Source organism: Balaenoptera physalus, assembly GCF_965194825.1.
Source record: "Balaenoptera physalus genome assembly, chromosome: 11".
In the NCBI taxonomy this organism is placed as follows: Eukaryota; Metazoa; Chordata; class Mammalia; order Artiodactyla; family Balaenopteridae; genus Balaenoptera; species Balaenoptera physalus.
The window spans coordinates 16,249,698-16,267,188 of NC_138896.1; the positions used below are offsets into that span (position 1 = coordinate 16,249,698).

Here is a 17,491-nt window from a genome sequence, read left to right on the forward strand (position 1 = left end):
TATTTGTTGGGAATAATAAAAAAAGTTCTGGGTATAGATAATGGCAATGGTTATACAACACTTATTTAATACCACTGAATTTTACACTCACAAATGGTTAAAATGATAAATATTATGTTATGTAGATTTTACCATAATAATAATATAAAAGATTATCCAGGGCTTCCCTGGTGGCGCAGTGGATAAGAATCTGCCTGCCGATGCAGGGGACACAGGTTCGATCCCTGGTCCGGGAAGACCCCACATGCCACGGAGCAACTAAGCCCGTGTGCCACAACTACTGAGCCTGCGCTCTAGAGCTCACGTGCCACAACTACTGAAGCCCAAGCGCCTAGAGCCTGTGCTCCACAACAAGAGAAGCCACTGCAATGAGAAGCCCGCGCACCGCAACGAAGAGTAGTCCCCGCTCGCTGCAACTAGAGAAAGCCTGTGCGCATCAACGAAGACCCAACACAGCCAAAAGTAAATTAAAAAAAAAAAAAAAAAAGAAATATTAAAAAAAAAAAAAAAAGATTATCCAGAGAGAATGACTAGAACAGGAAAAGGGGAAAGAGATTTTTAAGGAGATAAAGAAGAAAATGAAGCCATCAAGGAGATCCAGAAAGTCAGAGGGGTAGAATGGGAAACCAGAGGGAGTGCTGTCAAGGAAACCAAAGTGGGAAAGAAAAAAGTAATTTTCTACCCACAGGCCCATTTGTGATATGCTGCCAACCATGTTCCCTATTTAAAACCCACAAGAAAGAGGTACACCCAGACCACCAAGTCTGAAAAGGTAGCTTGCGACCCTCTGCTTACTCCTGTCCCAGATCTCATTCTAACCATCATCTAAGTGAATCAAGGATCTTGAGTCCACTTTTCTTCTTCGCTTTTTCAAGTTCTCTCTGAGAAACTGCGAAGAAAACAGCTCGTAACTTTCCTTTCCCTTAACGCTTGTTGGAGACGTTTGCCTACGTGGCATCATTTCAATGACACTTCAATGTGGTAGGTTCAAAACAAACGTTTAAAAAGGAAGGAAAGGTAAATCTGAACGGGCGATGAAGCAGCATCGTTCCTCAGTCTCTCTTTACTCCCATGTGAAAACAGAAAGGATGTCTAGATAGGAAAACCAAACACCACGGGCTACATTTACAACAAGACTTAGTGGCAGAGGTGCCTCCACGAATCCCAGAATATAAATGAACGTGAACTAACCACCAGCTGCCATAAGAGTTGTGTGGTATCAGCCCCTGTACATGAGGAAGAAGGAAAGACTTGGGTGGTTCTGGGTGCCTGTTGGACCTAAGAACAGGAGGAGCCCCCAGAGAGCCAGTAGATCTTCACTGGGATGTGAGTGGGCTGATGGGGCCATGGCAGCGGAAACTGAGAGGGGTTTTGCTCCCCAGGAGTAGATGACAGTAAGGGAGGGCAATAGGAAGGTCTAAAGGGACCACAGCAGTCTCATCCAACTCCCCTCAAAACTGACCCTCAGGGCTCCCTTTTCAGACAGGGAGGAAGACCAAGGAGGAACTGCTGGGGGTGGGAATCAAAACTGATCAGGACAACATGGAATCAACCTAAATGTCCATCAACAGATGAATGGACAAAGAAGATTTGGTGTATACATACAACGGAATACTACTCAGCCATGAAAAAGAATGAAATAATGCCATTTGCAGCAACATGGGTGGACCTAGAGATTATCATCCTAAGTGAAGTAAGTCAGACAGAGGAAGACAAATATCATATCATATCACTTATATGTGGAATCTAAAATCTAAAAATGATACAAATGAACTTACTTACAAAACAGAAACAGACTCACAGACATACAAAACAAACTTATGGTTACCAAAGGGGAAGGGGGAGGGGGTAAATTATGAGTTTGGGAATAACAGATACACACTACTATATATAAAATAGATAACCAACAAGGACTTACTATATAGCACTGGGAACTATATTTAATATCTTGTAATAGCCTATAATGGAAGAGAATGTAAAAAAAGAATATATGTTTTATATATATATATATCTGAATCACTTTGCTGTACACCTGAAACTAACACATTGTAAATCAACTATGTTTCAATATAAAATTTTTTAAAAAGAGACTTAAAAGACAAATCAACATTTTTTAATGAGCAAGACTAAACTATACTTCCTGGAGATGCATATTTGGGTGACAAACTTTTTTAAAAACAAGGAAGTAAAGACTAAAAGATATTAGGCTAACGGTACTTTTAGTGGGAGGGAAGGTGTTGTGATCAGGATTAGGGTGAATGAAAGGGACTTCAGGGGCACAGGTCAAGTTCTACTTCTTGACCTGGGTCGGGGTTACAAGAGTGTTCACCTTATAATAATTCATTAATCCATGATTTGTTTTGTTTAGGTTTCTATATCTGTATTTTTTGTTTCGATAAAAATCTGTTTCAAAACGGCAAGGAAACACACACATTTGAGATAATACCTTTTTTTTCCATCCAGTATATTTTGTCTGAATCACATAACTTGTTAACTGAGCAGGAAGAGCTTTAGTAGAAGAGGCAATTTGCAATCACAGTGCAGTCTAAATAAATAGTTACTAACAGTGGTAACATTAGTTGCCCTAAGATTCTATTAACAAGGGAGTTTTCCTTGTCGTCATTGCCTAGAAGCCAATTTGTAGAGCAGAGACTGCTAGGTCATGGGTGCCTCTGTGGCATTGTTTCCCATGTGTACCACCTGCATCACAATTATCCTGTTTATGATGCATATTCCTGGACTCCAACCGGAAATTCAGATTCAGTAGATGAGATGGGCAGCGATGCTCTGTGCTGTAAGTTCATCCTAGATTCATTTAAAAACGCAAAGGGGGCTTCCCAGGTGGCGCAGTGGTTGAGAATCTGCCTGCCAATGCAGGGGACACGGGTTCGAGCCCTGGTCTGGGAGGATCCCACATGCCGCGGAGCAACTAGGCCCGTGAGCCACAATTACTGAGCCTGTGCAGCTGGAGCCTGTGCTCTGCAACAAGAGAGGCCGAGATAGTGAGAGGCCCGCGCACCGCGATGAAGAGTGGCCCCCGCTTGCCGCAACTAGAGAAAGCCCTCACACAGAAACAAAAACCCAACACAGCCATAAATAAATAAATAAATAAAAATAAAATGTCTTGTCTATAGTTAGCATTGGACAAAAAAAAAAAAAAAAACGCTAAGGCTCTGTCTAAACAGTACCTTCCTGGTCTGGGCAAAGAACTGAAGACAAAAAGCTCTACGCTGGTGCCCAAACTGCTATCTATAACAATAATGGTCAGTTTTCTAGGATGAGCACCTAGAAATTTTATTATTAGTGTTTGATGTGGTAATGGCTTAAGGCCACACTCCTCTTTCTTCCTAACCGGGAAAATAAAACAGAGAATGTTATTTCTATGTGGGCAACTAACTGATTTGCAATAGAAAAGACTTAGACTAGTTTTTTTCCAGACCCTAAAATTTAAAACTTTACACTCTCAATCCGATGTGACAACCAGATTTGGCTAAACTAAATTAGAGGCACAATTTAAACTTTAGATGTTCCAAAGATTTTCTGGACTTGTGAACAGTTTCCTTAATCTCATAATATAATATAATAATATTATATATTATTTATATAATAAATATATATTTATTACATAAATGTATTTATATAATATAAATATATTTCCATCTGAATATTTAATATTGAATTCCCATATTATAATAAATATATTATATTTATATAATAAATATAATATTATATATTTATATAATATATATTAAATATAATATTATATCCCATATTATAAAAATATAATAAATATATTTATGTAATATAAATATAATAATATTTCCATCTGAAGATTTAATATTGAATTCCCAGAAAAACTGTTTAATAGTATTGTTTCTTGGGAGTTATCTATATAGATCTTACGGATGTTGCCAAAACTGTATCCGAAATTGAAAATGAAGACTTTTAGAGAAAATTGTAATGTCAAGTTTTATATCTATAGTATGTATAATGTACATATATACGTGTATATATGTGTATATGTATATGTGTGTGTGTGAATAAAAATTCAGAGCTTGTTATGGTAACCAGCAGGATGAGAAGGTGTAGTAGGGGATTGGAAACACCCATCAAGTTATTAGACAGAGGGGTGGCAACGCTAGCTGTAGCAATGGGATATAATGTGATATAATGTAGCAATGGGATATAATGGGATATAATGTAGCAATGGGATATAAAGTCATACAGCTGACTGTGGCCATCGATCTCTAGAGCATAAAGGAATTACCTGGAGGGACTTGTTAAATGAGATTCTTGTGTCCTGCCACAGGGATTCTGATTGGTTGTGAACCTGCACTTTTATAAGCTCCTTGGGTGAGTCTGCACCGGGTGGTCAAGGAGTGATACTTTGAAGAATCTTCAACAAGCTGGCGATAAGTTTCATCGATGTCCAGTAAGGAATAATATCTTGGCAGCAATCCAAAACAAGTGAGTAGCAGCTAAGAGGTCTGAGGTTCAGGTAGGCAGGCTAACAGACTGCATTAGTTTCTCAGGGCTGCCATAATAAATGACCACACACTGGGGAGCTGAAAACAACAGAAATTTATTCTATCACAGGTCTAGTGGCCGGAAGTCTGAAATGAAAGTGTTGGCAGGGTTCTGCTCCCTCCAGAGGCTCTAGGGGAGATTCTGTTCCTTGCTTCCTCCAGCTTCCGGTGGCTGTTGGCATTCCTTGTCTTCAGCTCCTCATCCTAACCTCCGCCTCTGTCTTCATGTCTTCACATGGCCATCTCCTCCTCTCTGTATGTCTCTCTTCTGGGTGTCTCTTTTTTTTTTTTTTTTTTTTAATTCAGAGAGGAGCACGAGGCTTTGTGTTTCTTTCTTTGTTATAAATTTATTTATTTGTTTATTTATTTTTGGCTGCGTTGGGTCTTTGTTGCTGTGCGCGGGCTTTCTCTAGTTGCAGCAAGCTGGGGCCACTCTTTGTTGTGGTGCACGGGCTTCTCACTGCAGTGGCTTCTCTTGTTGCAGAGCATGGGCTCTAGGTGTGCAGGGCTTCAGTAGCTGTGGCTTGCAAGCTCTAGAGCACAGGCTCAGTAGTTGTGGCGCATGGGCTTAGTTGCTCCACAGCATGTGGGATCTTCCCGGACCAGGGATCGAACCCATATCCCCTGCACTGGCAGGCGGATTCTTAAGCACTGTGCCACCAGGGAAGCCCCTAGGTGTCTCTTATGAGAACACTTGTCATTAGATTTAGGGCCCATCCAGATAATCCAGAATGATCTCATTTCAAGATTCTTAACTTAATTACACCTGCAAAGACCCTTTTTCCAAATAAGGTCACAACCACAGGTTCTAGAGATTAGGACAAAGACATGTTTTGGGGGGACGGGCACCATTCAAACAACAACACAGGCCAATTCTGGGACAACTAGCTGCCTTGGGTCACTGTCAGAGCAAGGGAAAGGGTGGTGGTGATTGGCAAGAATAGTCTGGCTCTAGTGCTAGAGCAGTCTGACCTTTGCGGGAAGGTCTTGGGGACTCAGACTTAGTAAGCAACCAGAAGCTGGCCATGAACAGATGAGCAGGTTAGAGTAGGATGAGCAGCAGAGCTGACTTTATTACCTTGAACTTTGGAGTCAGGATTCTATAATCCCTACTAACCAAGACATGATCGTGCTCCTGCCCTGTGATAAAGCTAAGCTGCCACAGTAAGTGGACATCTGGGGCAGTATAAAGATTAGAGGCTGGGAGTCAGCTTGGACTACAAAGAGCTGCAAAGCACAATCACACAAACAAGTAGAATCATAAGTACCTACCACTTATTGAGCACTTGCTGTATACCTGGTAAAGTGCCATTATTATTGCCTCTTTTCATCATAATCTTGCAATACCGGTACTACAATATGGATTCCCATTGAACATACAAGAACACAGGCTTTTAAAGATTAAAGTTATATAGCCAATAAGTGGCAGAGCTAGAATTTAAACCAGATCACTCCAGCTCCAAAGCCCATTTTCTTTCTTCTAAAACATGCTACCTCTCCACAAATTAATAGCCTGCCCCAAATTTTAGCATCTTAACTTCTAACACCTCCTCTTCTCTCTTTGAACCCTTCCCACCCCATCCTGTGGTTCACTAGGCATAAAATGTCAAAACATCTGTTTCTCTACCGAATACCCTAAATTAAAAATTATAACTTGGCTAAGGTAGAATGGTAAATATTTCAAAGCTTTCTAAACCAGAACCACAGGTGTGAATCTAGATGGTGAACACTTGCTCCCTTGTGACTGTGTTATATCCATCTTACTGTGACCAGTAAAGAGGAGTGTGAGGAGTTCAAGCAGAGACTCTGTGCACAGTCCCAGGTCCTAGGCTTGTCTCTAATCTTAAAATGCAGGTCTTATAATGACTGTGCATGTTGCACCATTCCCTCCTCCCAAAATCCCCACAAGAGCCACCAAAATGCATGCTGCCAGTGACGTTCTACAGCTGGTGATATCCAAGTAGTTACAGTACAAGTTTCCTCCATAGTGACCCACAGTGGAAAGTAACTTTGATGGAACAAGGTCAAGGAAGTTGCTAATACCTTATGCCTCTAGCCCAACCAGCAATTGATGCCCCTTGAATACCACCTAATCTGCCCTAAAGATAGTGTCAGTTTGATGACACATATCATTTATGTCAGTAAATGTTTGGCTACTGGGCCTTGGATCCTCAATTAGCTTGAGTGCAAGACCAAAATATTCCTGAGCCTGGTGCAAGGTGTAACAGTACTTTGAGTTCACCCTATTTCAGGTAACAGGACTGAAGTAGTAAGGACGCCTAGCCTGAACTGACTTATCTTGTCAGGCCTTTCAGAAGACTGAGCATATGAGTTTTGAAAATTAATAATAATAATAATAATAAAAGTCTTGCAAAAGGGCTTGAGGTATTGCAATGCTCATCACCTAGTGAGCACCAGATCAGCAGCTATTTTGTGCAGTTCTCAGTGACTGGAACTGTAAATGATGACCTGACCTAGGTACACCTTTTCCCACAACCTGCCGGGGTCCCTTTTCCTGCTCAGTCTCACAGGTGCAATCTTCAATTTTAAGACCCATGAACACTTGCACAAACACAGAAGTCAATTTGACAATAATATTTTTCTGGTGGCAATTTCTAGCTTACTTTAAAAAATTCTTTTAAAATATTTTGGAATAGGTTTGGGTCGTCGTGTCAGAGAACTTGGTAGGATACCGAAATTGTAAAGTGCTCGTGCCCAGCGTGCAGCGTTTGTTAGGAGCAAGACGTCATCGTGGGAAGCACGTACGTCTTCGGATTACTGTTTGGCGGATTAGAAACACGCAAATCAGACCTAGGTTAGCCCAGATTAACTGCCCTGGGTGCTTCTGGGCCAGTGGGTAGGGTTTTGGGGGTGTCTGCTGGACTCAAACCAGTACTTGTGGTAAGATTTCACTCGGCAAAACATTCGGAGTTAATTTTTACTTAAACCCCATCCAGGCTAATAATGAAGCTACCGGTAATGATCTGGAATGGTAACTAAATGGTGCCCGCAATCACGTCAGTCGAACCTACTGCCCCCACGATTCTGTCGGCCCACACGCTTCTGTCCATCGGCCTCGGGATCAGCTCTCGCCGCGGCATTGGTCGGATTTCAGGAAGAGAGAAACCCACGATTTAAAGGGCTCAGTTTCCACCTGCCAGGCGTCGTTCGCAAGGTCCAACTTGCCTTTGGCATATACTTGGGAGAATCTCTCGCTGTTGTTCATCTATTACACTGACTGGTCAAACGGAAGAGAGTTCCCGAAAGTGTCCCCTTTAGTCACCTTGACAATTTACAAAAGCGAAACTTGCGCTCTAGGTTAGATCCACACTGAGTCTGCGGGGCGCGGAGTCCCTGCCCAGGTCAGCAGCGCCCGCCCGGCTGGCGGGCGGGGACAGGGGCGGAGCCTGCACCAGGCGTGGTCTTCCGTGGGAGAGAAGGCGGACTTTACCCCCACCTCCTAAAACCCCTACTCCCTCCCAGCCAATCAAGGAAGCATATGCAAATAGGGTCCCTGTCGCCCCGGCAACCATGATGCACGGCAGCCAGTGGAAACCGGCAAGTTGCGACCCTGCTCCGTGATTGGGACGGAAGGAAGGAGACAGAGGCCCAATGGGCTGTGGGAACGGTCCTCGGCGGGTTGAGGGGCGGGGATATGCAAATATGGTTTGAAAAGCCGGCGGGAAATCTGAGTTTCGCGGGAGGACCTTGGCGCGTAAACCGTATCCCTTCATTCATTGTCAGCAGCAGCTTCCTGGAGCCATTTTTCAGCTGCCGGCCGCAGCACCCGTGCTGCCGCCGCCGCCTCGCAATCCATTGCATCGGCCGCCCCCGACGCCTCCATCCCCCTTCGGGGCCCGATATCCGTGCGCCCGGGACCCTCCTCTCTCCAGAGCCCCGATTATTTTTGGCCCCCGGGGCCCGGGCGGTGCGGAAAAATAAAAAGAAAAGGGAGAGAAGGGGCTCGGAAGCGCCGGGCGGGGAGGAGAGAAGGAGAGACTTGGAAACTCCGACTGCAAATAATAAAGAAATTGAAAACAATACGTTAATATACCATAGCAATAAAAAGAGCAGGAGCGAGAGATGAGAAAGGGGATCCAGCCCGCCCTGGAGCAGTACCTGGTGACCGCCGGGGGTGGGGAGGGGGCGGCTGTCGTCGCCGCCGCCGCTGCAGCCTCCATGGACAAAAGGGCACTGCTAGCCAGCCCCGGCTTCCCCGCTGCCGCCACCGCCGCTGCTGCCGCCGCCCCGAGCGCGTACATCCAGATCCTCACCACGAACACTTCCACCACCTCCTGTTCCTCCTCCCTCCAAAGCGGCGCCGTCGCCGCCGGCCCCCTCCTCCCCAGTGCCCCCGGCGTGGAGCAGACCGCCGGCAGCCTCCTCTACACCACGCCGCACGGACCCTCCAGCAGAGCCGGGCTGCTGCAGCAGCCACCAGCGCTGGGACGCGGCGGCGGCGGCGGCGGCGGCGGCCCTCCGGTAATGCCCTCCCGTTCCCACCGTCCCCAGCCCGGGCGGGAGGTGGGCTCGCACCGCGCGGGGTGGTGGGCGCGCTGCGGGCCGCCCTGGGAGAGCGCGGGGCCGAGCGTCGTGGGCCTCGGCGGCTGCCCCTCCAACGAGAGTTTATTGTTAGACTTGTGTGTTCCCTCCCAGCCCCCGAAGGGTCTGGGGGGCTCCGTCAGGCAAGCGGGGCAGCGGGGATCGTCTTGGCGCGAACCACATCAAGCACTCCGAAACTTTTCGCGGCCCCCCCTTCCTTTCCTGCACTTTTCCCTACCCCCACTCTCCCCTCCCCTCCAACTCGAAGCTTCCTCTTTCTCGGGCGTAGGAAGGGGTCACGCCCCGGATGGAGAAGGGGGTGGGGGAGGGAGTAGTGAACTGGGGAGTGGGAGACTCCAGGGGGGTGGAAACCGGGGGGCCCTGGGGGTGATGGCCGCCCGCCGGCCTCGGAGGCCCGTTGGCAGCCGGGGGTCCTTAAGGCGTGCTCGGAGTGCAGGGGCTTTGCCAGGCTGCGTTTGACACATTTTGGGATCTGTAACTTCTGGCAACAAAGGGGCTGGGGGAAGCCGAGGGGGGAGGTGGAGCTGGAAGCCGGCTGCAGGCCGGGGCGTGGGCTGTCTGGGGGTGAGGGGCTAGCGGGCGGGCGCCCCGGCCTGGGCGCATCCCGGTGGTGGCAGCGGCGGCGCCCGCGTGGCCCGAGCGCCCGGGCCTTCCTCGCCGGGCCCCGGGCCTGCCCTTGACCCGCCTCTCCCCTTGCCCCTTCCTTCCCCGCCCTGTCCCCCTCTCCGCCCCCCGGCGACGGAGGGCGGGGGCAGCCGTGTTCCCGTCCCGCCGCCTGGGTCTGTCCCTCTCCCCGGGACCCGCCGGTGACGTTTCGCACACGTGCGCGGAGGACGCGCCTGTGACTGGGGAGGAGGCGGCGGCGGGAGGGGGCGCTGGAGGGGGAGAGGGGGCACCCACTTCCTCCTGCTCGCCGGCTCCCTGGCCTGGGACGGTCCCGGCGCCCTCGCACCCGCCCCCGGAGCGGCCACCCTCCCTCTCCTCTCCCCAACCCCCTCCACGGGCGCCCGCCCTCGCCCGGCGCCGCCGGTCCGTTCGGCCCTCCGGGCCCCCTCTCCAGCCGGCCCCCCCCCACCTCCCCCCGGAGCCAGGCTGGTTTCGGAAATGCCCTTACAGCAGCAGGTTAGTGACCGGGACGGCTCGGGGGCCGCCGCCGCCGCGGGGGCACCGGATTCTGTTGGGGGTTGGAGCCGTGAGGGTAGGCGGTTGAGCGGGGTTTTGGAGTGGGAACGGGGGGTTGGGTGCTCGAGGGAAATGAGTAAGCAAGAAAAATCTAACTAAGTAAATGCCCGGCCTCCGGTTCTAGGAACCTCCGGGCAGGAGTGTCCGCCCCAGGGGGTGGGTATGGTGTTTACGTGTGTTTTTTTCTAGGGGGCCGAGGGATGGGCGATCGAAAACCGGAGGGGGGGCTTCTCGCCAATGGCCGAGTTGAGCTCTGTTTTCTATCTTCCTTCCCTTGTGCTGGAGGGGGAGGGGGCGGGTCAGAGGGTAGGGTGTCTGTAGGATTCCCAGGCCACCCGCCACCCCCTCCCTTTGTCCCTGTAATTTATAAAGCGCCTTTGAGAGATGATTTAGGTCAGTATGCGGCTTCTCTTTTTGTTGATACTAGAAAGAAGTGTGGCCCGGAGGTCTTCCTCCTTTCTCCTTTTCTCTCCTTCATTCCCTTCCTCCATGCCTCCTGTCTTCACCCTCGTGGTGAGGCTCGGCCCCCACGAGGCTAGAAACGAACCAAACCCAGTTAGATAAATGGTTGGCTGATAATATCAGTCGTTGACCTCACCTTGTCTCGGCTCCGAATGGACTGAATTTTTGAAGAATCAAGATTTTGCAGGGGTCTTTAAGAGAGTGGGCACCGAGGCAACACTTTGGGGGATGAGATGGGTTTTGGAATAATGAAAAATTTTAATTCATGACTCTTCCCAATTTCTCCTCGAGTTGGATCTTAACTGCTTTGCAGCCCCAGAGATACTTGCTAGGGATGTGTGATACCGTCTCAGTCAAAGAAGCTCATGGTGTTTTAGTGACTAGGGTCTGCCAGCAGGGGGGAAAGAGTACAGTACCTGCTTACACATAACAGTGTGCCGGATTCTCAGACACGAGAATATGCCATGCTTTTATTAGCATTAAATACTATTACTGACTTGACCTAAACGTGCTTGGATATATTTTAAGCATATTTGCCCCCTACAGGGTTCTGTCACTATATCATAAACCTAATCTGAAACACCCAGCTATTGACATACTTCTGGGACTTGATTCAGATTTATGGGAGGGTAGTTTTGACAATGGGAAATTGTGAGACGACCAGTTTGCGCTTTTTTTTTTTTCCTTTTGAATTTTAGCCCACCTGGGCCAGGTCTCTGAAACTGTCTAGCCAAACTTCTATGTAATTCATTGTATTTAAGTATTTAAAGTGTAAAAAATTACCCTCACCACCTTCCAAGCTACTTCAAAACTTTATCCTCCTTGCCATGAGATTATTATTCCAAAATCATGAGCACTGTATATAAAGTTTGGTTTCTAATTATATTAGAGTCTAATTATATTAGACTTCTATATAAGTCTTGAACTTTTGTTGATATTCTTTCCCTAAGCAGGAGGGACAACATGGGGATAGCTAAGTGATTGGCTGAGCAAAGAGATCATTTAAACACTTTCCATCCAAGAAGAGGTTGAGAACTCCTGTTCAAGTGGCCACAGTTACAGACCCACCTGGTTCTGATTCCATGTTCTGTCTCTAGAACAACCAGGAGCATATTCTTCACCTTTTTTTAATGTGGAAAATACATATATATACATATGTATATCTCAGTACTACCTTACTAGCTGTAATTGCCTCTGTCATTTACAAGTCGTTGGATCTTAGGCAAATAACTTAAACTCTCACAACACAGTTTCCTCTTCTGTAAAACAGGGATAATAACAGTACGAACTTGAAAGTTCCTTTTAAGGGTTAAATATGATAATGCATGTAAAACAGCACAGTGCCAGGTAAATAGTAGATGCCCAATAAAATGAATATTCAGAAATTTATATTTTTTTGGAACTTAGAGAAATAATGTAAGACCATGTGCACACTGCCCCTTTGTTGACATATATGAGTAAAATGGTTAAAAGTTTTTAAAAATGATATGTAATTAACTATTTATACCTAGTTAACTTGAGTTTATAAATCCATAAATCATGGCTCTCCTAAGAATGGATAAAATAGGGACACGTCAGTACCACAGGCCTATGTTAGAGATGGTGGTGATGAACTGCCCCAGCATGAGCTTGTGCCTTGAGTTGTGACAAATTTAGATCAACTCATCCTCACTTTTTTGCCTCGCTCCTCCCTTGATTGCATGGACCGGCCATCTTTTGCGTGCAGCCCATGCTTAGTGGCTTTTGTAGAACTGAACTCTTAATCATCACCATGTCAGAGACATGCACTAGATAAATTCAGTTCTAGATGGTGAGCTGTTGCACATGGAAGGAGTCTAGAGAAACCAGAGTCACACGTGCTATATATTTTCTGGAACTGAAAGGGCTTCATCATTTTCTGCCTCTGCTAAAAAGAAGCTGAAATGATTTCATTCCGCTTCTAGAAAGTTTGGGGTCTATTAATGCAAGAGACAATGGCCTGTCACATGTGATTTAATTTAATCCAGTCATAGCATCCCACTGATTAGACTTTGGGAAGGAACCCACAATGCTTGAAATTTCCCTGTAAGAATGGAGAAACCATAGGTGCTACAGCTGAGTCTCTTTCTTTCCTGTATAAGTATAAAAGAAGAAAAATGCTGGGTTCCTGTGGTTCTGTAGTCAATAATCTTGCTTCTGCTGAGATAGATGGTTGGTGCCAAGTTTAAGCTAGGAGAGAATTTTTAGTCACTACATACCCCAAAATGGAAGTTTTAATATAATGCAGTGCCCAGACTCAGGCAGTACAAATAGCTCCACTATAATCAGTACCCAGGGCACCATTCTAATCATCCTCTGAGACAAAGCACCCTTAAACGTGGCTCTGTGAGCTAAGGAACCCAAGCTTGTGAACAGGAAGGGATTTTTTTGTTGTTGTCGTTTTTCTATAAATCGTCACCCTATGTAATACTTGGAAGAGTAGATTCTGAGATTAATGTTGTGCTGTGTAAAGCTAACGTCAAAACAGAAAATAATACTCTAAGCTTAGACATGAATAGATAATAGCACCTGGAGATTGAAAGGTTGGAGGGAAAAGTGGCTTTTATTCTCACTTCTCATAGGTATAATCCATATGGTCTTTTATTGCCATCCCCAAAGACACACCATCCATACCTTTAGCCTTTTTCCAAAGGACCTGGACCCACTTGGCAAGGCTTCAAACATTCATAGTTGATTTTTCTGGCTGGTTTTCTAATTTAACATGACTTAACATATATTCCATTTGTATGTCTCGTTTACATCCACTTTCCCAGGCTGACTGACTCCAATTCCTTTTTAATCACCTACTTTCTACTAACATTTTAAACTAGGAAGAGTGAAAGATCAGCCACTGCCTGTGCTCATTAAATCACATCCCTCCTAGATGCCCATGAAACCACCCCAAATAGTGCAAGGCAAAGAAAGTAGATTGCAATTCTTATCAGATGCTCTGTTTCATTTTGGTTTTTAAAGAGAGGAACTTCCCTGAATTCTTTGAGGTGCTAAGCATGTGGTTTAATGCATATTTTTCATGCTTGTTAGCAGCTTAAAAGTGTTTCGGGGACTGTATTTACAATTGCTAAGAAGCATTTTTTCTACTAATCATTTTTCATGGGACTAAGAAGGGAAGCTAACTGGGAAAGCAGTAAGTATAGGAAACCACTAATGGTATCTCCTTCCTCCTACGCTGACCTTCTCTCTGGCTCCCAAGAGTGGCTTGGAAAATGTATCTTACACGAGGAAAAGTTATACAACAGAAGGGACAGAAAGACAACAGCTGGGATGGGGTAAGGAATCCTGGAGGGCAGGAGTAGGGTTGACATAGAGGGATAATACATACAGCTTTGGGGCCAGTAAGAAGGAAATCGGTTTATTTTCTGTTGTCACTTTTGCTTCACATGCTCTCCTCCCAAAGCAATGCGTTTTTAGAACTCAAAGAATGTGTAAGTTACAAGGATGCATTCTCAGTCCGCCTCCAACCTTAACTGGGGGTCAATCTTGTTGCTGTGACGGCCACAATCATCTACAATATAACTTTGAAGGGGAAGAGATAAAGCCCACTGGTTGCCAGGTTGCCATCACAAAGCCTGGGCCCCTTGCTTTGCTGGAGAACCTGGGTGAAACAGACCACTGCGTAGCTTTGTAAACTAAGGCCGGGGTTTTTGTCAGCGGAGGTTGATAGCAGTGAGAATGGACAGCTGATGGAATAGAGAGGAGATAGGAGGAAGTAAGAAGAATAAAAGTAATTGACTTCAGTCTGCTTTCTGTTACTGTAGCCCAACCCTCTGGGGCTATTTCTAGTGTCCAGACAACATTCTTATAACTAATTCTTCTAATTAGCATAGGCAATAATCGATATTCCCAACTGTCTTTGAATCGTAACATGTGAGAGCTGTAAAGCAAGAGTCATCATCAGACCCAATCCCCTTCATTTTGCAGGGGAGGAAATTAAGACCCAATGCAGTTGTTACTTACCCAAGGTCACAAGCTAACTAGTGGCAAAGCCAGAACTGAAACTGGAGACTGGAATTCTTAGAAGCAGCCCCATTTGCCAAGAGAAAGTTAACTAAGTCTCATGTGCCCTATATGGGAAAATTGGGATGTGTAGAATACATTTTAGATTGCCTTCAGGAATGGTTACATTTTTAAAATAGACACATACAGAAGTGTCCTTTGAACAGTTGGCTTTAGAGTGACAGCTCATTCTCAAAGGTACAAAATAAGCCACGCTCCTTTAGATGTTCAATGAAAGGGAATTTTAAAAAATGGAAGGAATGACTGACTCTTATAGAAACATGATAGTAGCCTTCTTAAAGCTTTATTTGTTATTTGCAAATTTTTGTGGATATGACACTTCCGGTGCTCAAACGGTGAAACATACTTCACTGAGAATAGAACCTGAAAGGATTTTTGCCGCTCTCTTCAGGAGAAGGGCACAGTACAGCTCTGGTGCTGGAGGTTTGTCCTGGGCTGTCCACATCCTGGGTGACTGTTGTGGCTTTCAGAGGTCCTGGGGCCCTTGCCCAGTGACATTAGACCAGGTGCCCTTCCTTCAGGAAGATTGCTGGTTTAACAAAGTTTAACTCAGGGGAAGAAGTCCTCATCCCCTAAAAACCAGAACTAATTTCCTTAAAACGTCTTCTTTTCCTTGTGGAATTGAGAAAGCTTAAAAATAGAATCACTTCAAGCCCTGAAGCCTAAAAGTGAAACATAATCCAATGTCGCTGTAGTTCACCAACGCGTTAGGGGCGGGGATATATGGCTTGTCTATAAACCACAAACCAGAAAGGTGCCATGTGTAGGTGCGGTCTTAGATCAGGGAGCAACTGCTGGTGAGACCTGTAGTTACCAGTGAAGCTGATTTCCCCTGGAGGACTTTATGGTGGATGGAGTCCATCTCAGGTAGCAGAGGGGCTGAACGCCCTTGGTCCTCCCAGCCAGCCCATGCCTGGCTACCCAGGAGATCCCGGTGGCTCCTCCAGCACGCGCCTGACTGCTGAGAAGCGCTCCCCCAGGCTCTGGTTTTCATGATCCTGAAAGTTGCAGCTCTGGACACTGGGGGTCACAGGAGGTCAGCTCAGAGCCTATAGATTTCACCCCTCCCTTGCCCTTTTTCCACGTCTGATGCTTTGAGGCTCCAGAAATATATAACCAGAGCAGCAGCCCTGTGACCCCATCCCTTCTGAGCCTTTCTGGGTCTGGCAGCCCTCAGGTGAGGTGAAGGCTTATATGTACCTAACCCACACCCTCCACCTAAAAGGCAAACTGAAGGGCAGCCAAGTATACGAGTCAGACGATGGAGCCTGAAGCCAGAGTGTCTGGGTTCTTATTCTGTGTGACTTTGGGCAACTCTGCTTAACCTCTGCGTCTTAATTTCCTCACCTGTAAAATGGGAAAATCATAGTAGCTACCTCATGGGGATCGGGACCATTAAATGAGTTCATATTTGTCAGGTGCCTAGACCGGTGCCTGACCCATGGGAAGGATTCAGTAGATACGTGGTGGAATTGCCCTTTTCTTCCATGGCTGTCTCTTGGGCCCATCCTTTGGTGGTTTAGTTTCTGAACCAGCCCTTGCGTTCATCCAGACCCAGTTTACACCTCTAAAAATGGCGGTGATGAGGAGGAGGAGTGAACCACGGGGTGGTTTTCTCCCAGCATACTCTGTAGGATCTTTGTATCTCTTTATAAGCCGTCCATGGACTTGGGAGACAGAGCAGAAAAGGTACGCATCTTATCATAGTAGTCCTTTCGGTGGTGATAAGTGTCATGACGAAAATCTTTATTTCTGTGATTATCTGTGTTAATAAAGTTGCACTCTTAACATGATTTCACTCCTGTACGGTAAACTAGGGCTTAAGACTGAATGGTGGAGATCAGGGTGTCTGAGGTGTCTGGGGCCCTGCAGGATTGGAGGCCCCAGTCAGTGGTGGCCGGGGGGGAGCTACCTGCGGGCCCCCCTGTCCCCTTCTCTTCTCCCTCTCTCAGTGCCTAGTTGTTTAGTGTGTTATGCCTGTTCCTCCCACTTACCCCTCACCTCTCCCTCTGCCTGGCTTTTAGAAGGAGGCCAGAATCACAGCCTTCACGGGCTGCTTCCGTGACTTATCAAATTGATTACAACCTTTTTCCCTAGCGTTGGAGGTCCAGTGAAATCTCGCCCTTCCCGTTCTGCTTCCCATCCCTCCCCACTGGGGTCCTGGCATGGCACAGCACTTACAGTGGCTGCTGCTTTCCCTCCGGTGCATTTATCTGCTTGTTCCTCTTGCAGCCGTCCTTCCCACCAGCCTGTCAAGGACGCCCCCTGCACAGAGCCTTCCCTGATTCCCCAGGCCTTGGGTCCCTCCCTTCCCTCAAGTTACTGCTTCCTTCCCGTAGCACGTCTTAGTCTACCTTGTCTATCCTCATCAGTGGTGCCCTTGGCTTACTCTTCCTCCAAACCCACAAGCTTCAGGAAACCAGTCTGTGGTTTTCTCATCGTGTCGTCCTTGCAATGCCTTCTCCGTTGTGGACGCTCAAATATTCGACAAGAGGCGTTGTCATTAGGCACCCACAGTGTGCTTGGCACCCCAGTCTTCCTGTTGAGGATGCAAAAGAAGTATGAAGTGTGATCCACCCACTCTTGAGTTTATAGTCTGTTTGGGGAGACAGGCTTTAGACACAAGTTGAGTCACAAGCAAGACTAAACAGGAGTCAAACAAGACTCATCTTGTCCTCGGTTGTACAGTATCGACAGGATGTGCC

The 17,491-nt window shown here is 46.7% G+C and overlaps 1 protein-coding gene and 1 long non-coding RNA gene across 5 annotated transcripts in view; one reads left to right on the top strand and one right to left on the bottom strand.

The window, feature by feature from the left end:
• Window positions 1–17,491, bottom strand: part of LOC309638865 — a 722,672-nt gene that overhangs the window by 440,506 nt on the left and 264,675 nt on the right. The window lies entirely within an intron of this gene.
• E2F3 (E2F transcription factor 3) overlaps window positions 8,538–17,491 on the top strand; it is a 79,972-nt gene continuing 71,018 nt past the window's right edge. For 2 of the 4 annotated variants that reach the window (XM_082415203.1, XM_082415204.1), the window contains exon 1: window positions 8,538–9,008. In XM_082415203.1, coding sequence (XP_082271329.1) covers window positions 8,610–9,008 — 399 coding nt within the window. In that variant the 5' untranslated portion in view covers window positions 8,538–8,609. Of the gene's footprint in view, window positions 9,009–10,049; window positions 10,212–17,491 lie in introns of those variants that run through there. The other 2 variants (XM_082415205.1, XM_082415206.1) reach the window with 1 other exon arrangement.